The sequence below is a fragment of the Theropithecus gelada genome, chromosome 7a (assembly GCF_003255815.1).
Source record: "Theropithecus gelada isolate Dixy chromosome 7a, Tgel_1.0, whole genome shotgun sequence".
In the NCBI taxonomy this organism is placed as follows: domain Eukaryota; kingdom Metazoa; phylum Chordata; class Mammalia; order Primates; family Cercopithecidae; genus Theropithecus; species Theropithecus gelada.
In genome coordinates, this window is record NC_037674.1 from 33,904,680 (window position 1) to 33,927,152 (window position 22,473).

A 22,473-nucleotide genomic window follows, 5' to 3' on the forward strand; every position below is an offset into this window, starting at 1 on the left:
TTAAAATAATAAATAATGTGGAACCTAAATGTCCAAACAACGGGAAATTGGTTAATTAAAAGAAAACATACAATGCATCCATATAAATATTCACAGTAATTAATGTGATATACAATATCAATGTACTGTTAAATAAGAAAAGTGGGTTACAAAAGTGTGCATATTGTTTTTGTCACACACATGGAAAAAAGTCACGAAGGCCAGATACCCATTTTTTTCTTGCTCTGTCACCCAGGCTGAAGTGCAGTGGCGCAATCGTGGCTCACTGCAGCCTCTGCCTCCTGGGTTCAGAAATCTCCTGCCTCTGCCTCCTGAGTAGTTGGGATTACAGGCATGTGTCACCACGCCCAGCTGCATTTTTAGTAGAGACAGGGTTTCACCATGTTGGCCAGGCTGGTCTCGAACTCCTGACCTCAAGTGATCCACCCGCCTCGGCCTCCCAAAGTGCTGGGATTACAGGTGTGAGCCACCGCGCCCAGCCCTGCCAGGTACCCAAATCTTAACAGTGCAAACTACACCATTCTCTTGTGTTCCCACTGCTGGTTTAGGATTTGACTTCCCTGGGTCTCCCAAATCCATAGTACTCCTTCATCTGCTTCCAAGTTTCCAAAATTTTGTTCTTGTTCAATTCACCTTGTCCCTGTTGGATTACCCCCACACCCTATCACTTTAGTGTAGATTTCAGGAAAAACCAAAAACTAATCAGTATTTTGCTGAACGCTCCGTTTTACCTAGCATCCTGTTGCTTTTTATAGGACAAGAGATGCTCGGAAGAGCTTATCAATTATAAAATACACGAATTTCTACTGAAAATAGTACATGTATGTATATATCTAAGACACACAAACAATATAGCAATATAAAACAGAAGGGCTAAATTTGCATCCTAATCATATAAAGAGTTGAATACAGAAACAATAGTGAAAAAACTAAACAGGTAATAAAGGGAAAAGTATATCAAATGGAAGTTGTTTTTAATGAAGAACATAACACGAGAGATGCCGAAACTGAAGTTGTCTTCTGCGGGGCAAACCAATCATCTTTCTAGTTTCTAAGAAGGTCAAAGTGGTTTTGGGGAAACTAAAATTTGTTACAACTTTAGTGACTTCTCTAAAGATGAACTGTCCCTGGCAGCTGCTTTAAAACTACATCTGGCTTGCACCCTGGTTTTGGGAGACCTTAACCCTTTAAATACGGATAATGAGTATCTCTTCTGGTACTCCTGAAACTGAACTGTCCAGGTTTGTAATGCTTGACACTCTGATACTTTCAATTAGAAATACTTAATAGGAAAATATTCTCATGCACAAGCCCCTGAAATTTCACAGCTGCCAAGGACAGCTTTGAGAAATAATAATAATTAGGTCTTACTACAGGGACAAATACAAGGACTTAGGGTCGAGTAGTTTGCTCAGCTTGGACAAATCAGATTTCACTATTCTAAGACTGTGACAAAAACAAAGTACCCAAAGCACAAAGTGTTGAAGACACCTCACAAAACGATACTGATCAGAGAAAGTTGTCATTTACTTAAATAAATGCTTCCCCAAACCACATGACATTGGCTGACACTACAGGGAATGCTAAATCCAGAAGCAGTTAATAAATTTATCTTATTTCTGATTTTGTCTGTGAATTGGTGTCTGAATTTGTAAAACTGGGGAGGGAGAGAGGGAGGGAGAGAGGACGGACTATAAACAGAATTTAAGCATTCGATTGTAAGTAAAAATAACTAATTTATAATTACCCAAATTAATCAATATTGAGTTTCATAAATAACTAAACATAATATACATTTGATGCTCCTAAATTAACAGAGTAATTCACAAAGTATTACATTTTTACTCATTCAACAAGTATAGCTAACCTTGACCGAAAAAAGAATTTGAAGCAGATTACCCCATGCAGGGAACTATTATGGGCTTAGAATTCCTTTTCTAGGTAACACTGAAATGTCAATTCTCTCCACATTTGCTATGAACAGAAAAATGCTGGCTCAAAATTTTAAATAGACGTATCATTATACCAGGCTTTTTAAAATAAATGAGGTACTTAGCATTAAAAACTTTGAAAAACACATATAAACAAGACCATAAGTTTTCAAAATGACTCACCTCTTCCACCAAGACAAGCACTGAATATTAATTAGAAACAACGTAATGCAGTTGAGATTAGTTGGGTGTTAAGATAAAGATAATCTATACTTTTGTAGGAAGAGACAACTGTAAGAAAACCTGCCTTGTGGGAAGCTTCCTGTGATAGTTCTCACAAGTTCAAAGAGTATAGAACCTTCAAGTTGATTTAATCAAGTCTATTTATTAATGCATTTCAAGTTTCAAAAAACCTTACATCTTTGCACAATACTTTATTTTTTGCAATTTTTAGTAAAAATTTCCAAAGTGAACAAAAAAAGATACTGTATAAAACACAGTGGACATTAAAACTGACAGTAGTATTAGATCTCATTTTTCTTGATCCTTTTATTTTACCACATCTTGTTTCGCAGTGGAAAGAGTTCAGTGCATGTATCTCTTTTCAGAAAACATTTAACTTAGACTCAAAATAAAATAGGGCAGTGTATGTACCTGCCAAAACCCCACCACAGGATAACATTACAAGCAAAAAATTTACATGTTCCAAAGTCTACCACTCAAGAAGTTACTAAGAACTCTTGCAGAATAAAAGTCACCATTTTAGAAATGCAAACCCACTTCCAACCTTTGCACAGTCCAAAAACAAAGGCATTTAAATGATTTAAAAGCAATTACATACATATCTACCTACTTGTTTGTTTAGAATTATTTATAGTCTATCTGGGGTTTCATGTACAAAATTTGTCTCTAAATCATGTACAAAAAGCTGTATTTTGAAAAAGTCACCACATACTGTACAAGTTTACAAGGAAGAGATCCCATTATTTTCTCTAGCATTTTTGGCCTTGCTGGCTTGCGTCACATTATGAGAATGATTGTGTAAACCTTATACTCTTAAAAAAAAAAGGAAAAAAAAAAAACCCAAAACATAGAAATCTTTACAACTTTCTCTAAATTTGCCTCCTATGTGAAGTCAGGAAAATCATAGCTTTACTTCTAATTGAAGTGATGTAGTTGGAAAACAGAAGCAATAAATATGTCACAAGCTTCAGTTTTTGTAATGCCCCTTCTATTTCCTGCATAGCAATAAGCCTGTTAATACATTAAATGTTTTTGCTTTCTCTTTCTTTAAAATGCCAATTATTTACATCTGTTTCAAAAATAAATTTGGAATGGGACATTGTGCTGTTTCACCTTCAATGCTGTTAAAAATTTTAGGAAAAAAAATGTCAGAAGGCCTATCTACAATTTTAACTACTACTTAAGCAAATTACTCATCTTTAGTGGTTACCAATGATCAGTGATGATATGCTGAAAAAATTCTTCAAATATTTTGATAAAGACACAGCTCTTCTTTTCCATATCAGACAGAAAACATAATTAGCATATTTCAGATATATGAAAAACACAAATAAGTAGGCTACAAATAAAAATAATCATTTCATTGACATAATTTCTATCAAAGCATGAATAAAATTTCACCTATCAATTGAAAAATGGAATTGAATTAGAAAGTTTAAAAGACGTAAGCAGAAACCAGACATCTACATCATGAACTTTGAAGTAGTATATGCTGCTATGTCCAGTTTGCACAACACTTAACTGTGTTCTTCAGCATAGTCACTTGTGCCCGTAGCAGCCATGTGATAAAGAAAAAAATGAGTATCAAAACCAACTCCATCATAAGAAAAAGGTAAATTGATTTTCATTTCAAAACTGCCTGTGTAAAGCATTACAGAATCCTGGACCACTGAATACCACCATTCTCTGTTATCCTGAGTATGTCAATTAAACAGTAATTTTTCATTAAGAGCGGAAAAATTTTATAATACAAAGAAACATCCATATTGCAATTTCTGTTTACAATTGCACACAGAAGTACAGTGTACATAAGAAATACATGTCTGCATATAACAAGGTATGTACATTGGCAAGTGATGTCTCCAATGTTGAGGTGGTCGAGCCTCCTAGCCTTGATTGGCAGTTGAAAAAAATATATGTATTTCAATTTGTGGTAAAAGTTTATTGAGAGCCAAGTTTGCCTGCAAGTGAAGAAAATGCAGCAACGAAGAACAGGGAACACGGGGCACATAATAATATTCTAAGACTTTGTGCCATTAAGTTAAAAATATCTGTTCATAAGAAAATTGGGTTCCTTTTCCACCTCCCACCCCCAAATTGGAATTTTCAGGCTTTAAAATTTAAGTAATTCCACCTGGTCTGAGGACATGATCTCTTGCCATTTTTTTCTTCAACTGTTACTTGTGAGGGTTTAGTTTGGAGATGATGACTTAATAGGTTTCTCTTTGGAGTGAAGTTTTCCCATTGTAGGCACTAGGAAGAACCAAGGCAAAAGCTGCAGTTAGCGTCTCATGTGTCCCATTTGATAACTCTCTCGGGGCCGCTGACGCTGGGGTTGCTGAATGGGCTGTGGAGGTCTCCTCCTCTTTAAAGTGCCTGTGAGCCACAAACAAAAGCAAAACAGATTTATTTATCATGAGCTTTTCAATCTTTAAAAGCAAAGCTGCTGTTTCAATAAGAAAGGTTTTAGTTCAGTGCTGGTCCAATAATATGGGCCACCAACGTAATTTAAAATCTTCTGATAGCCATAACAAAAAAGTTTAAAAGGTGAAATAATTTTAATAATATTTTTTATTTTATTTAAATTAACACAGCCAAAGTGTTATTTCAATATGTAATCAATATAAAAAATTACTAACAAAATATTTCATTTTTTATACTAAATCTTCAAACTCTGGCATGTATTTTAATTAAAACAGCACATTTCAATGGAAACTAGCAACATTTCAGTGCTCAACAGCCACACATATTAGATTAATCTAGATTAATATCACAGATTCTGTGGATGGAATCCATATGAGGGAATTACTAAGTGTCTTTGAGCAAACGCCTTAACCTGAGACTCAGATGCCTACACTGTAAAACAGGGATGACAATTAATGTATATAGCCTGTTGTAAAGATTATATAATTCATATAAAAATGTTTAACGCTTTTTGTGAGAGTTCAATAAATGACAGCTAGTTTTCTAAGCTTTTAAAGGTGCTATTTAAAATGAAATTAATATACACATAAAATGTTTCACTGAATGAGACAACAATTGGTAACAGTATCTAAAAAGTGTCATGTGGCCCTTAGAACTTCCTTAAATACTAACGTAAGTTCCAGAGTGCTAACTAACATTGTGCATTTAAGAAAAGCAATGACATAAAAATCAAATTTTCTCTAATTCTCACTAAGATACTGTCCTAGCACGACTATTGGCCATCTTGCTCCAGACAGGTAAATGCAGGTGAACAACTGAGGGAAAACAGGGAAAAAGCATAAGAAATCTAGTTTTGAACTACTTTGTGTAAGGTAGTGGATTTGCCTGAGGCAAGACACTTTATGAGAAGTCCGAGAGTGGCAGGAGAGGGAACTGCTGTCATTTAGCTCTGGTTCTCCCCTGCCGCTGCCCTCAGACAATGTCTGTCCCCACACCTGTAGAGAATAGTTACAAATACCTTGGAGAGGGGGAGGGATAAACAGAGGGGACTAAACAATACGAAGGGTTTATTTCCCATCCTTTTCTCCTTCCAATGCCCACAGCTCATCTAAAGAGGGTCCTTCCTCATGCTATGTCTCCCTGAGAGGAAAAAGGTGGAGACCAGAACTAAAGAGTTGTTTTCAGGAATGGAGAATACTTGACTATGCTTATCTGGTGAATGAATCCTCTACTCTAAGACTTTCCCACAGACTGGGATCTGTATTTCCCCATAAGCATCACCCTGGGGGAAAATAAGCTTATGTGCCAGAAAATATTTCAAGAGCACAAACAGTAAAAACAGTAAAAGAGCTGGGTGCAGTGCATGTGCCCGCAGTCCCAGCTACTTAGGAGGCTCAGGCGGGGAGGATTGCTTGAGCTCTGGATTAAGTACAGCCTGGGCAACATAGTGAAAGAAAGAAAAAGAAAAAGAAGGAAGGGAGGGTGGGAGGAAGGGAAGATGGAAGGGGAGGAAGGACAACAATATGAAAAGCACAACTATTAGAATAGAAAGATCAATAATTTTAAAGTAGTTTACCATAATCATGACAAGATGTTAGAATATATATATGTATGTATATGTATGTATAGATGTTAGATAGTTAGAATATATATATGTATATAGATAACCAAGAAAACAAATACCAAGCAAAATTTAAAATTTCTAGTTCTAAATATTCAGACATTCAGATAAATTAGCATTAACTTAGCAGTCACTGGCCAGACCGGATTGACAAAAATCACACAAATATCAACTAAATCATTCATCCAATAATCCCATTCTTAAGGAGAAAGTACTATAACATTAGTTATTAAAGACTCATTTATAATTCAATTCTACCTGCTAAACAATTCTGAGTTACACAAACATGTATCTTGCTCAAATATTCTTACCTGGAAGTGGTTTAGGAGGAGGCAACTTTGGATTACTACTTGGAGTGTGAACACTGCATATCTTAATAAATCCAGCCATTAGCATGATCAGAGCAATTCCCATAAGTAATACTGCCCACCAATGAGCCTAGAAATAAACAGATTTTTCCACTGAAAAAAAAAATCTACAAAATATTTTATAATATCTTTTATAGTATTTAAAAGATAGAATAGAACACAGTATATTGTAATTTTTAAAGAACATTTGTTTAGGAGTTGTATACATATGTTAGATATTTGCACATGTATATTGTTTAAATTTAAAAAAAAAGTTTAAAGGAGAAAATGGAAATCACCCATAATTTCATCTCATAGAGGAGACTGCTCAATCTGATTTTTTTCAGTCTCTTTTCTACATATAATGACATTTGTCATACACATGAACACAAATACAAAACTGGGGTCATCTTGCATATAGCTATATTGTATTTTCCCACGTTATTAAATATTTTCTGGTTTATATTTCCTTTGTGTTTTCCCCTCACTCTTTTTTCTCCCTCAAATGGGTAATGTGACAATGCCCTAACAAGGTTTGAGGGAGGCACATCTTACATAAGAGTGTGCAAACCCAATCATCACACTTATGAACTACAAAAGGATCTCCTATTACTCTTACAGACTATGTTTTGTTTGCGTTTATACTTTCCATGGCTTAGAAAGCATGTAACTTGCTTTAAATTCTACTAGTGAATAGATTTTAAAATTACTCTTTAACTTATATTACTTTGTAATTATCAAAGTTAAGACTGAAATTCTATCTCTTTTGAGACACCCTTTTCCTCTTCTATTTCATTTGGAATCTGAGACTCGGACTAGTTATGAAATTACTTTTTATGTACACTAGTTTTCATTACATTATATATAATATCTTTATTTTATTCATTAGTTTATAGATTAACTATCTTTAATTTAAAATATGAAAAGTGGAAGAAGATATATATTTTAGCAGCAGGCAAAGTTCATCCAGTCTTAGAAGAAACCAAAACTTCACTTTTAAACTGAACTATATTAAACAAATCAATTAGCCAAACAGAAAAACCTTCAAAAATTATTGATAAATTTATAGGAAAATTAATGTGTCTAGTCTCAAATTATATTTTGCAATTCCAAATATTCAAACTTTGTTTTAAGACATGTACTAATAAACATCATACAAAATATTTACAACTTTAAAACTGAACCTTTACATTTATTTAACACAGATCATTGTAACACATATATAGTTACTACCGATTGTTTCTATGACTTAGGGACTTAAACTGGGTACCATTTCTACACCGTTTACTTTTTTCAGCAGTCTTTATGTAATTAAAGTAATACTAATGCTAATTTTAGCATTAATGAGAGTAATGCTAAAATTAAAAGGCACGTTGTGGCAAAATATCCCAAGCCACTTTTTCTGTGTGTACATAAAGCCTTTCCTACTTTCTAAAAATTTGTTTTATTTTGAACTCAAACTTAAAGAAAAGTTTCAAGTACAATTCAAAACCTTTTAAAAACCTGAGGCCGGGCACGGTGGCTCCCAGCACTTTGGGAGGCTGGGGCGGGTAGATCACCTGAGGTCAGGAGTTCGAGACCAGCCGGGCCAACATGGTGAAACCTGGTCTCTACTAAAAACACAAAAATTAGCCAGGCATGATGGCGGGTGCCTGTAATCCCAGCTACTTAGGAGGCTGAGCAGGGAGAATCGCTTGAACCCGGAAGGCAGAGGTTGCAGTGAGCCGAGACTGCGCCACTGCACTCCAGCCTGGGCCACAGAATGAGACTCCACCTCAAACAAACAAACAAACAAAAACAAAAACCTTTTAAAAATCTGGAAGCACCTCAGAGTAAGTTGCTAGCACCATGCTGTTACTCCTGAACATTTTAGCATATAATTTCTACAACATAAGGGTGGCTTCCTAGATAACAAGACAATCACCAAAATCAGGAAATCAGGGCTGATATATTACTAACATTTAATCCTCAGACCCCATTCAGGTTTTGCCATTTGTCCCAATACCATCCAGTTCAGAATCGTGTGCTATATTTAGCCACCATGTTTCTTTACTCTCCTTTCATTTGGAAATATTCCAGTCTTTCCTTGTTTTTTATGACCCTGATACTTTTGAAGATTACAGGGCAGTTATTTTGTACGGGAATGTCCTTCAATTTGGGTTTCTCTGGTGTTTCTTTGTGATCAAATTCAGGTCACACATCTTTGGTAAGAATATCACAGATGCTGTGTTCTCGCTGCAGCCTATCAGGTAACACGTGATTTTTATTTCATTACTGCTGATGTTAACTTTATCACTGGATTATATCTGCCAAATTTTACCATGATTCTTGTTTCTCTTTTGTAGACAATGAATATTTTGGAGGGACGTAATTTGGAAGTATGTAAATATCCTGTTCTTCATCAAACTTTCAATGTATTCATTTACTTATTCCCTCATGGTTTCCTATTTTATATACATATAATCAGTTACTGACATTATTGTGTTTTTTGAACATGTCCTCATCATTCTTTGAGCCCTTTCTTACTTTCTGGCTGAACAAGAAGTTCCAGATTTATCTTGTTCTTTTCCTACCCCAGCCTTGGAATCTGCCATTTCTCCAAAAAGCCCTGGTTTCTTTTAGTCCTAACCCTCCTATGTAGACACCTTCCTCATCCTACTTGCATCCTTGACATCTCATGCCAGTCATTCCTCCACAGGGGTGCACTTCTCACTCTGCTTGGGCTCTGAAACCCCATACTGGTAGTCTTCCCCATCCCACACCTTCTGAATCTGGTCAGGTTCCAACACTCTGCTCTGTGCCACTGTGTTTGGCGTGGATGCCTACCTTGCTTGGGCTCACCTAATGGCTTTAGGAATTAACTGCTTCAAAAAAAGGAGAGGGAACAAAAAAGGGAAAGAGATATATACATACATACATACACATGCACACACACACATACTTATATATTTATTCAATTTTAAAATCAAACTTGGAATGATTTACACTTGAGTGTCATTTCTCAGTCTTGTTTAATTCTCAGATTAGATTTCTGTACAGAAGAGTCCCACAATCACCTTCCTTCTCTTTATTTTCATGTTTATTGTTCAATCTGTAAAAACTGTATCATGGTTGTCCCTCACATTGCTTGTTATTGCAAGGACTGCAAACTAAAAAGCTTACATGGCAGGTAAGGTGGAATGCAATTCAACCTTACTGCTTAAAGATCTGATTTTTCAAGAGAAGCAATATATTGGAATTTTTATTTAAAATCTATTTTTAAATGCTGGCACACTTGTGAGAAATTTCTTAAAACAATGTGTAGACTGTAAAAAACATGCTGACAGGGCTGAATCTGCCTTGGAAATTACAACTTTACAATCTACTTTTTAAAAGCCACTTCTTGAGACTGTCAGATTTTTTTTTTTTTCTATAAAAATCATGTTCAGAGTCTGTTCTCCTTGTTAGTCTTTAGGATGATGTTCCCATTCCTTTATTATATAGATATTCCATAGACTCCTATTGTTTTTTGTTTTTATTCATCCTCAAATAACAGACCTGCTACTTATCGTAAGACAGGGTAGAAGGCCACTCTCAGTCTGTCAAAACAGTATGGGACCATTTTGAGTAATGCAGTTTAGCATCTCTGGCCCCCATCCATCAAATGCCTGTAGAGCCCCTTCAGTTACTTTGACAACAACCGTACATTTCCAAACACCTGGTGGGGAAGTAGCAACACCTCTAATGTGAGCCAATCCATGAGTGCAAAGGCTTAAGAGTTTTCCTACTAGCTTTCTCAGGTTGATGGGCAAGTTGGGTACAGGAGATACAGATCTATTCCTAAAGTCATTATCATCTTGAATATATTTCCTTCCTTCATCTTTACTTTCATTTTTATGAAAATATGGCCATCAGTGTTATGGCTACCTAAAATATGGAACTGACCATGTTACTCCTTTGTGTCAAACCCTTCTTTGAATGCTTCCCACCAAAGATTTCCAAGACAGACCATTATGTAGGAGACAGGAAAAACAGCAAAAGCAAAAACTTGAGCACATGATAAAGTACAGCAAAGTGTATATGATTCCACCTTTTTAAAAAGTATATATCCTTAGAGTGGTATAGACAGTTTCGAAGAATACACAAGAAATCCATCCTGGAAAGACTGGGGGTCCGGGGGGAAAGGCCTACTTTTGAATGTATTACTTCGCCAATTAAAGAAAGAATAATCAAACTTTTCAAAAGAAAAAAAGTAGAAAAAAATGTTTGTTTTGCAAAATTCATACTTCTGTGACTTTTTCACAGGCTCTATCCCCATAAAATATTTCTGTACTCTCTACTTCTACTAATTCTTAAGAACTTAGCTTGGCCAGGCATGGTGGCTCACGTCTGTAATCCTAGCACTGTGGGAAGCTGGGGCGGGTGGATCACCTGAGGTCAGGTGTTCAAGACCAGCCTGGCCAACACGGTGAAACCCCATCTGTACTAAAATACAAAAATTAGCCAGGCCTGATGGCAGGTGCCTGTAATCCCAGCTACTTGGGAGGCTGAGATAGGAGAACCGCTTGAACCTGGGAGATTGTGGTTGCAGTGAGCTGAGATTACGCCACTGCACTCCAGCCTAGGTGGCTGAGTGAGACTCCATTTCAAAAATAAATAAAAAAAGAACTTAGTTCTGGCGTTACCGCCTTAAAGGCTTTTCCTAATAGGTTCTCCTAGTTCTGTGAAAACAGCATACAGACTGAAGATACGTTTCTCTGGCCTGTGTTCTCTATCCCAAACTGACCTGTGAGCTCCCTGGACTTATATCCTATTACCTCAGTACCTAGCCAACAAACACAATACCTGTTGAACTAGTTATTACAAGTAAGTCAGTATTCAAATACTGACCTTGAAACATATCTAACAGCTCATTTATTATTTCTAGATTGCCTACACATACAAATAATGTGACAAGGCCATTACAACAGAGATAGGACAGTAAAACTGGTTTGGATATATTTAATGATAGTCTTTTTAGTACCTGCACACTTTGTTTTTTTTTGTTTGTTTTGTTTTCTTTTAAAAGACAGGGTCTTGCTCTGTCGCCCAGGCTGGAATGCAATGGTGCAATCACGGCTCACTGCAGCCTTGCCCTCCTGGGCTGTGGTGATCTTCCTGAGTAGCTGGGACTACAAGCTACATGCTGCCACACCCTGCAAATTCATTTATTTATTTATTTGCGTACACAGGGTCTTGCTAGGTTGTCCAGGTCGGTCTTCAACTGCTGTTCTCCAGCAATTCTCCCTCCTCAACCTCCCAAAGTGCTAAGATTAAAGGTATAAGCTACCGTACCTGGCCTATAGATTTAAATAAAGCACCATAGAAGTACACACTGTGGCAGTAAGAGAGGCAGACTGGAGACAGAAAGCCCAGATTTAATAGAGGTTAAAACTGTAGAAAACAAAGGTAAAAAGAACCTAGTCCCAGTTCAGATCAACAGATATATAATAAAATATGGCACTCAAGCCCTTGAGAACTTCCAGTTCCTTCTAGCACAGTATTCCTGGCTTTCCTCTAAATTTTTTCAGGTAACTATGTATCACAAGCCCAATGCTCGAGATGTTTTAGTGGCAATGATAGTAGCTTTTGTGAATTTAGCGTGTGGTGAAATGGAACATGGCAACAGACAGAAGATAGCAAGAAAAACTAAACAAAACAACAGTGCATCTGAAAACATGAGTAAGTACAGCCACCTTTGATAGTTTTTCTTTTTAAAAGAGAATTAGGTTAAATGCTAAATTGCATGCTATCTCCTTTAAACATACTATAAAATCAGGGAAAGGAATACTAACTAGGCTACTAAATGTAAAATATGCATTTCTCTCAAAAGAAAAGATCACAAATTGCCCATCTGTTAGTCTGAATGAAAGGGGAGCTGTCATTCATTCAGTGAACAGTTACTGAGTGTAAACTGAGTGCCAGGGTCTTATATCTCAGAGATAAGGGTGTTAAGCAAAACTTTAGGGACAAAGAGAAGACATCCAACCATTTTTCAAAAACTCAAGAAGGTTTTCAACTCAGAAAATAATTCTACATAAGAAACAGAGAGATGATGTTTAATACAGGCACTTAAACATAGCCAATAATAAAGTAAAAAGTCAAAATTAAAGTCTAATTTATTATGTCTTAATTACAATAGTATTTAATATGATAATCTAAATATAAACAAAAAGAAAAAAAACCTGTATGGTAACAAAACGATAAAGCAAGTATCATCTAAAAAAAGTGCACGAGCGAGGACAGGGAACACATGCACTCAAGTCTCTTCAGACATAAGATAATCTACTGTTCTTAAAGACCTCTAGAAAGTCAACCATATACTCCTTTCAATGAATACTCCAGTGATGAACAATGCTCACTCTCAGCAAATGCATTCTTGAGTTCCTTGTCATGATACTGATTATGTCATCCCTATAGGGGCAGTCCGGACTTTGACCATATACTCCTCCTATCCTTCAAACTCCCACCACCACCACTAGCAGCAGCAGCAACAGCAATCTGCCAAGCAGAAAGCAACTTGCTACTAAACTTTTGGTTACTTCAAGCTCAGCCAGGGCAAGTAAGATAAAATCTCACTAACAGGAACCCGAAAACATTCCAGTTTCAAAGTTAATATGCACAATTTTTATTCTTTTCCATATAAATTATTACATTTGAGAAATCTGCTTCACTCATCTAGCAGATGTATACTGTGTCCTCACTATATGCTAAAAACCCTCCAATAATATTATATCTTTGTTGTTAAAGTTTCATAAGTGCTATGCTATCTATGTGGCCTGTTCCACAAAGCAATGAAAACCACCTTCTATTTTCAACATATCAGGATGACAAAATAGAAAATTTCTGTTACAAGTCTTTTTAAAAAGGAGTCATCATATCGCAGAGACTGAAAAAAAGGCAGACAAACTATTAGCATGCACCCTCAACCACTGACTCAGTGGGTCTGGAATAGAACCTGAGAATTTGCATTTCTATGAAGTTCCCAGGGGATGCTGATGCTACTTCTCAGGCCTACATTTTGAGATCATCGCTCTCAATCAGGAGTTGGCAAATATTTCCCATAAAAGCCCAGATAAACATTTTAGGTTTGGTGGGGTCATACAGTCACTGTTGCAGCCACTCAAAGTGCCAAAGCAGCCACAGACAATGTGTAAACAAATGGGTGTGGCCATGGTACAATAAAATGTTATTTTAACAATACAGAAATTTGAATTTCATATGACTTTTAAAATACTGTTATTTTGATAATTTAAAATTTTTTTTTCAATCATTTAAAAACGTAAAAACTGTTCTTAGCTTCTGAGCCACACAGAAATTGGCCTGGGCTGGATTTGGCCCATGGGCCATAGTTCGCCAACCCCCGTTCTAGATGAGTGGTTCTTAACCCTGGCTCTTCATCAGAATTAACTGGAGAGTTTTGAAAGACCCAGATACTTAAACCCAAGAGATTCTGATTTAATTAGTCCAAACCCCAGGGTGATTCTGGTATACAACCAGGATTGAGAACTACTGCTATTAATCAATATTTTCCCAAATGACATCTAAGGATATTTACGACTTAAGTCTTTTCACGATAAAAGGGTCTAGGGTTAGGTAAGTTTGGAAAATGAAGTTTAAAATATTTACTTATTGCAGGACTTCTTATAATCTTCTCACGAATCTCCAAGAAAGGTCTATAGTATGGAGCGGTGTTTTCCAGATTCATTTGACCATTGAAGCCTTAGAACATCTAATGGGACTAGTGTTCTGTTAAGCATTTGGGAAACAGTGCTCTAAATCTTTCATTCATAAAGAATACCAGACACTTAATACTTAGATGCATAAAATTATAGCAAAATATGACAGTGGAAATTAATTTTAAAATGAGAAGGTGTTTGACTCTTGAAAAACTAGCAATAAAAAAATACAAACTCCTGATAAATCCATACAAATTAAAAAGAAAAATGCCACAAAATTATCAGGCAATGATTTTTAAAAGGAGGGGAAACACAACAATAAATTTGAAAAATAAAAGTCAAGGTAAGAGGTGGTTTTCTACAATGTCAAACCTAACATGAAAGATACAGAAAATCAGAACACATCAACTGTAGAAGAAACTGGAAATGAATTACCACTGCCCTCAATCCCTAATTAAAGAAAAGGAGATGCCGAAACAAGGTCTCAACAGATTCACTGATGAATGCTCTTAAACGTTTCAAGAATTAGATGACTCTTTGATAACTCCAAAGGATGTTTATCATTTTCTCCTGTCCAGACACACATCAGGCACTCAGCAAATACAGTAAATGTATTTGGAAAAATCAAAACATAGTTGTCAACACAAAAAAGAAAGCATCGTTTCCATGGTACCAGTAGCAGCAGTCAATAACCCATGCACTGAAGTTCTAAATTGTTAAAGTTCCTCTTTTTTTTTTTTTGAGACGGAGTCTCACGCTGTCGCAGTGGCGCGATCTCGGCTCACTGCAAGCTCCGCCTCCCGGGTTCACGCCATTCTCCTGCCTCAGGCTCCTGAGTAGCTGGGACTACAGGCGCCTGCCACCGCGCCCGGCTAATTTTTTGTATTTTTAGTAGAGACGGGGTTTCACCGTGGTCTCAATCTCCTGACCTTGTGATCCGCCCACCTCGGCCTCCCAAAGTGCTGGGATTACAGGCGTGAGCCACCGCGCCCGGCCGTTAAAGTTCTTCTTACTCTACCCTGCATGAGGAGAAAAGCTGCCATAGTGTACCACAGAAAGAAGACAAAAGGCCACCAGGCACCACTGGAAAGGAAAGTAGTGAAACTAACCCCTCACTTCTTTCACAGCTTCTTACACCACAGCATCCTGATAATCTGTATTACTAACTGCAAGGGCACTTCGCTAACATGATAAACCCTGGTATGCAAGTAAACTATGCACATAAGCAAATGAGACAAGTAACTTGCAAAGAAGTGGATGTTTATTATCTTACTGCTTGATGTGGTTAATGCCCACAAATGCACCAACAGCCTAGCGGTATTCTTCACACATTATGAGCATGCTATTCGAAAGACTGGCATATGACTGTCAACGATGATATAAAATAAAGGTATGTTCTACCCTACACACACTTAAAGTCAATGTCTATAAACGTGAAAGTGTCTGATTAATTAGTTCTAGAGCACAAGAAAAGACTTCATGTTGCCAATTCATTGTGAAACATTTCATTAATCCTCACATCTAAAATATGAGGAGAAAAGGTCTTAAAAATCCTTAGAAGATCATGTCTATTAGATATTTTTAAAGTGAAAATAAATGAGCACTTGAAATTCTAAATAATGTAAAGAGTCAAAATGAGAGCTAACAGAGAAAAGTGAAAAAATACTATGTTTAGATATGATTTAGTACCCCAAAAATCCAAAGTATCTAGCACAATATATACTCAGTAGAACGTAATTCTGAGATCCCCTTTCCTTTTCTGCATACACTGTCCTCTATAGTAGACAAGTATACCAAATTTCACCTTTTCTTATTAGATATAATCAGGGGGAAAAAAAAAAAAGCTGAGTTGAAAATAAAGAAGGGCCAAGAAAGGTAAGTTGCTTGAAGTCACAGAATTGATAAATGCCAGAAAGATTATTTGAATCCTTATGTGATTCTCAAACCTGTGCTCTTTCCACTATACCACTGTACCAGAAGAGAAGTTCAGTTTGACAGGTATTTACTAGAACTTACTATGCAATAAGCACAGGAATTAAAAAAAAAAAAAAAGAGTAACATGTTTTAAGGAAACCTAAGTTAAGTCAACTGCTCAAGTATTTGGTTTGAAACCTACGTAGATCTCCTAAATCCAATTTCAACAATCCTTCTACTCCATGATTATTACATATCTAAAAACCACATATCCTACAGTGTCCTAGGAATGGTAAACATCATTTTAAATGCTGGAGGTAACTACAAAATTTTTACTCTAGAATGTTATTAGAAGAGTATCAAAAAAGAGTGACATCCCAAACAACATCTTTTGTGCTTTAAGGCATCCATAGTCCTGAACACACACACACACACACACACAAATAGTCTGAGAAAGGGGAATCTGAGTTATAAGTCAATTACCAAAGCAAACTACTTTCAGTTCAATTATAGCACATTCTCAAATATATCATCTGCAAGCTTCCTATAGATATTTTAATGTAATCACTTTTAAAGCATGAACAGTTAAGTAAGCTGAGACAGTCATTCTTGACAATCTTTTAAGAAAACATCAGGTAATTCCATCTTTGTACAACTTGGAGATAAGTGGGCTTAAAAATAAGCATTCAGCGGATTACTACTGAATGAACGTCCATAATCATTAGTAGATCTACAAAAGGCTGTGTATCTGATCTTACTCTGTTCAACATTTCCTATTACAAACAAGATGAAGACCCAGAGATTATACTGAAAGATCAGGAAAAATCACCAATTAGTCCATGATTCGGGCAAATAAGTTGTCTTGAAAATCAACACCAAAAACCTTTTTAAAGTCCCATGAAAATGCCCTATATGCACCAAAAGAAGTAACCCATCCAGGAGATGAACTAAGGAGCGCAGTAAAACAGAATGACTCCCATCACCTACCAAGCAATCTATGAATGATACACATTATTCTGATCACTTCAGAAGGAAATAATAACCAGAAATATTCATATAAAGTCATTCTAATATAAATAGTTAAGTTGTTTTCTCATAACTTTGATGACTTCTGGCCAAGTAAAATTAAGATGAAACCACTTTAAGTTTTCTTTGTAAATAAAAACTATACTTACCACGATCCATTCAGCAATGTTTTCATAGAGCTCTGGACTAAAAATGGCTTTTTTAAGCCTAGCTAGAGGACCATCAGCATCTACTAATCTGCAGCGCATGAAAACATCACAGTAACCTCTAAAATCGTTGCAAGGGGATCCAGGCTGCAGGGTGATGGTTCGACCACTGAAGTGCCTACTCCACTGCACAGACCCTGTACTGGCACAAGTTGATGGGTCCACTGGAAAAGAAATGCCAAATATAAGCTGAAGATCAGATTCAAATATAAGTTGAAGATCAGATTTCCAGTTGGGGAAATATAAAGAGGGAAAAAAAAATGTCTGAAATCATTACCATAACATGTTATATAGACTTTCTCTAGTTAGGCTGGGTAATGCCATTAGTAATTCACATTAAATGTTACAATGTCAACAAGCAACCAGCAAAGTCTTGATTTAGTGTCCACAATGACTTAAAGTCTAACAGTGTTTATGTAATTTATTACTGTAAAGCTGGCAATGTTTTGTCTAGTTTATGATTTTTAAAACATCGTAGAGACCATAATGATAGAGACATAATGCTATGCTACATTTATAATCTCCTCAAGAGGACAGACTGAGCTGGAAACTATCTGGCCAAACTACAGGTCAAAGTTTAACACTTAAAATTTAGGAGAAAATAATAGTTTGAGGCAAATTTTATACTCTTGTACTTTTAAAAGCCTTACTTTTCTTCATACAGCATACATGGCATAATTCTTTATCATCTTTGCCATCAGAACTGGCACACGTACACTCCTCTAAGCCATATTTCTCACAGATAGAACCTGCACATTGCTAGAAGAAAAATAAAAGACAAATTATTTAATCCCTATACAGTCAAACCTATTGTTTATAGTAACAGACAGCCAAGTATAAGCTTCCAATGTCAAAATATTTAAATGGATATAAAAGTGAAAAACGAACAGAGTTGAGTATCAAAACTGAATTACCTAAATACATTTGAAAAAAATTGAAAAACAGTAAATCCAAGTAAGACAGTAAATCTTTTAAAGGAATGGCAACTTTAAAAAATGAAATAAAGCAGAGAAATAGATTAGATGAGAATCGATTTTATGTTGGTTATTATGGCTCTTCTATAAAGCAAGAAAAATTAAATTTTCTTCATGTAGAGCAAAGTGATATTCAGCCACAAAAGCTTTAAAGGTTTCAAATTCAGAGAAGATGACCAAGGAGTTCTTTTATTTAGGCTACTGAAATATTGTTTTATAAAACTTAAATATTATAGACAAGTCACATGCCGAGTTGTACAACTATGTTTCTCTAGAGAATATCAACCACATGTACATGGGAAGATGAAAAACAAATTAGTAGTTAATTGAATGCTACATAATATACTCATAGTTTTGTGAGGGAATAGATAGGGATATTACTTAAACAGAGACCAAGATTAATTACTTTAACTATGTAGCTTTAAGCATCAATAATTCTTCTGAAAAACAAGTTTTCTAAAATTAAATTTAAAAACATATAGTTAAATGCTTACCCCATTAATGCACACTTGTGTATGCCTATTACAGTCTGTGAAGTTTGGTTTAGGGTCAGATGCTGGGCAGAGAGCTGTGAAGCCATTACATATTCCTTCCCTTGCACAGTCTGAATCATCCCGACACTTCTCAGATTTTGACTTGAATGCACACTGTGCTGTACAACAAGGACCTTGACTTGGACTAGAAGAAACATTAAGTGATTAAACAAAGTAAATCACTAGTTATTACCTATATACTATCAGATATTAGATTAGATCCACATTATCAGACACAGTACTAATTTTTAAATCATAAGTCTCATCATTTAAATGGTAAGTATGTTACTGGTATACAACTTCAAAAACCTGAAACTGCACACTGCCTCCTGAGTAAACAGTGCACTGGTACAGCCGTGTGTCCCAAAGAAACAGTGCCTGGGCCTACCGGAAAAGTCACACCCTGCAGGGCATGAGATAAAGCAGCACATTGCTCCTTCAGGTAACAATGCCTTGGCCAAGTTGAGGAGCTGTGCATTCCAGGGCTAAGCCAACACAGTAACTCACAACCCAGGGAAATATCAATGGCTGAACTGGGATACTATGCCTACAGGCCGAACAACTCTAGCACCCTGCTTCCCTGGAGCTAGACTAGCCCCCTAGAGTCTGAGCTGCTGAGACACCCTTCTCCCCAGAGCAGTCATCACTGTGCTGCTCCCTGCCTCCTAGGGCCCAAATGACAGCTGTGCTTGATTGAACATTCTGAGGTACTTGCTGTTGCTGCACCTGGTCTCACAGACTCTGGGATACCACCAAGCCCCACCATCGCAGGGTCTAGACTCACCAACACCTCCATCCCCAGTGACCCAACTCGCCACTGAGTCCTATTCGCTCAGGCTCCGAAATTACTGCCATGCACTGGGCTCTGGGCTCAAATCTCCAGAACATCTCTTCTTTCCTGGACTCAAACCAGGGCTATGCCCTGCCCACAAAGTGTATAATCACAGCTACAGACTGGCCTGCTAGGCCCAAGCTGCTAGGGAGCAACCAGAGTCATAGATCCTGGTGCTATAGGCAACCTACATTCAATCTTGCCACAGACAGTAAACACGCGCTGCAAGACACAAGTACCATAATAGGTTTGTGAGATCCTGAGCCTAGAACTCCAGCCCCATAGTTACTATGCGCATCTGCAACTGGAAGCCTGCACCGCAGCAGGTGCTTGTAGGCCATGTCAGACCTGACATCAAGAGGGATCCCCTTGGCTAAGTCTCACCATTATGGGAAAAATGAGAATAGGAGGGCCCCAAAAGTCGTTGCCACTGAGGACATTCACAACCTACACCACCAGCATCCATTACCACAAACTTCTACAGCACAAGTCACTGAGGTGCCTACAGTTATTGATGATGTTGAATACAGCTGAAGAAGCTTCATGGAGACTATACCATTGCACCTACCTGGAAACAGAATCATCACACCCTTCCCTACCAGTACACTAAGATCCAGCTACAGGTGAGAGTGTATCTCCACAAAAGCCACTATAGACAATTTACATGAGATGACTGTTCCACCAGACAGGTACACAGACATCAACACAGGGATTCGAGAAACATGAAAAAACAAATATATATGACACCACCAAAGGAACATAATTAACTCTCTAGCAACAGGTCCGAATGAAAAGGAAATCAATAAATTGCCTAAAAAGGAATTCAAAATGATAATTTGAGGGAAAAGACACAAGAAAATATAGATAAAAAATTCAACGAAATTAGGAAAACAATATGAATGAGAAATTCAAAAAAGTAATAGATATTATTAAGTAGAAACAAAACTTCTGCAGCTTAAGAATTCAATGAATAAAATAAAAATACATAATAGAGAGCTTCAACAGCAGACTTGATCAAGCAAAAGAAAATCTCTGAACTTCAAGATAGAATATTTGAAATTACTCATTTAGGGGAAGGAAAAAAAAAGGAAGAAAGCCTGTAAGACTTATGGGACACCACAAAGTGAATAAATTTTCATATTATAAGAGCTGCAGAAGGTTGGGTGCAGTAACTCATGCCTGTAATGCCAGAACTTTGGGAGGCTGAGGTGGCAGGATCACTTTACCCCAGGAGTTAAAGACCAACCCAGGCAATGTAGTGAGATCCCATCTCTGCAATCAATCAATCAATCATTTAAAAGCTACAGAAGGAGAAGAGATTAAAATAGGCACAGAAAACCTATGTTTTGGCTGGGTGTGCTGGCTCATGCCTGTAATCCCAAGACTTTGGGAGGCCAAAACGGGTGGATCACTTGAGGTCAGGAGCTTGAAACCCCGTCTCTACTAAAAATATGAGAAAAACTAGCTGGGTAGGGTGGCGCGCACCTGCAATTCCAGCTACTCAGGAGGTTGAGGCACAAAAATCGCTTGCACTTGGAAGGCAGAGGTTGCAGTGAGCTGAAACTGTACCACTGCACTCCAGCCTGGGTAATGAAGTGAGACTGTCTCAAAAAAAAGAAAGAAAAAAAGAAAACCTATTTATTAAAATAATAGCTGAAAACGTAGGTCTGCCTTGAGGATTTATAGTCAAACTGTAAAAAGTCAAGGACAAAGAGAATTCTAAAAAAACAGCAAGAGAAAAGTATCAAGTCACATATAAGGGAGTATCTATTAGACTAGCAGCAGATTTCTCAGCAGAAATTTCACCAGCATGGAGAGAATGGGATATGTTCAAAGCACTGAAAGAAAAAAAAATTTGGCAGCCAAGAATCTATAAGACTTTATTTGTCCCTCGTTTCTGAAGGATAGTTTACAAATTAGCAGCCAAGAGTCTATACCCAGCAAAACTATCCTTCAGAAATGAGGGACAAATAAAGTCTTTCCCACACAAGCAAAAATAGGAAATTAATCACCACTAGACTGACCCTACAAGAAATACTCAAGGGAGTCCTGCACCTGGAAGCAAAAGAAACCAATAATCACCATTATGAAAACACACAGAATTATAATGCTAACAACCTACACCACCACTGCCGCCATTACTACAAAGCTGTACAGTGCAGGCCACTGTGATACACAAATGAGAAAAAGAAGAGTCAAATGTTACTACTACAGAAAACTACCAAACCACAATGCTGAATGAGAGAAAAAAAGGAAGAATGAATATGCAAAAAAAAAAAAAAGAAAAGAAAAGCCTTGCGCAGTGGCTCATGCCTATAATCCCAGCACTTTGGGAGGCTGAGGCAGGCAGATCATGAGGTCAGGAGATCGAGACCATCCTGGCTAACACGGTGAAACCCCATCTCTACTAAAAATAAAAAACATTAGCTGGGCATGGTGGCGGGCACTTGTAGTCCCAGCTACTTGGGAGGCTGAGGCAGGAGAACCTGGGAGGTGGAGCTTGCAGTGAGCCGAGATTGTGCCACTGCACTCGAGCCTGGGCTACAAAGCAAGACTCCATCTCAAAAAAAAAAAAAAATTATCAAAATGACAAGAAGAAGTCCTCACCTATTGATATCAATCATGAATATACACCAATTAAATCCCCCTACTTAAAAGACACAACCTGGCTGAATGGGTCTACTGTAATCTCTTCCCCCTCTGTAGCTTTTAAATGATTTATGTA

General features: G+C 37.0%; 1 protein-coding gene and 1 non-coding gene across 3 annotated transcripts in view; both read right to left on the reverse strand.

Moving 5' to 3' along the window:
- Nucleotides 1-2,296: 2,296 nt before the first annotated feature.
- ADAM10 (ADAM metallopeptidase domain 10) overlaps nucleotides 2,297-22,473 on the reverse strand; it is a 155,795-nt gene continuing 135,618 nt past the window's right edge. For both annotated transcript variants that reach the window (XM_025389931.1, XM_025389930.1), the window contains 5 exons: nucleotides 18,878-19,061; nucleotides 18,060-18,168; nucleotides 17,353-17,573; nucleotides 6,531-6,657; nucleotides 2,297-4,550 (listed from right to left, as the gene is read on the reverse strand). In XM_025389931.1, the coding sequence (XP_025245716.1) occupies nucleotides 4,456-4,550; nucleotides 6,531-6,657; nucleotides 17,353-17,573; nucleotides 18,060-18,168; nucleotides 18,878-19,061 (736 nt within the window). In that variant the 3' untranslated portion in view covers nucleotides 2,297-4,455. The remainder of the gene's footprint in view (nucleotides 4,551-6,530; nucleotides 6,658-17,352; nucleotides 17,574-18,059; nucleotides 18,169-18,877; nucleotides 19,062-22,473) is intronic.
- Nucleotides 7,066-7,169, reverse strand: LOC112628195. The gene has a single exon (XR_003120364.1). It is a non-coding gene; the product is annotated as a small nucleolar RNA U13 (small nucleolar RNA).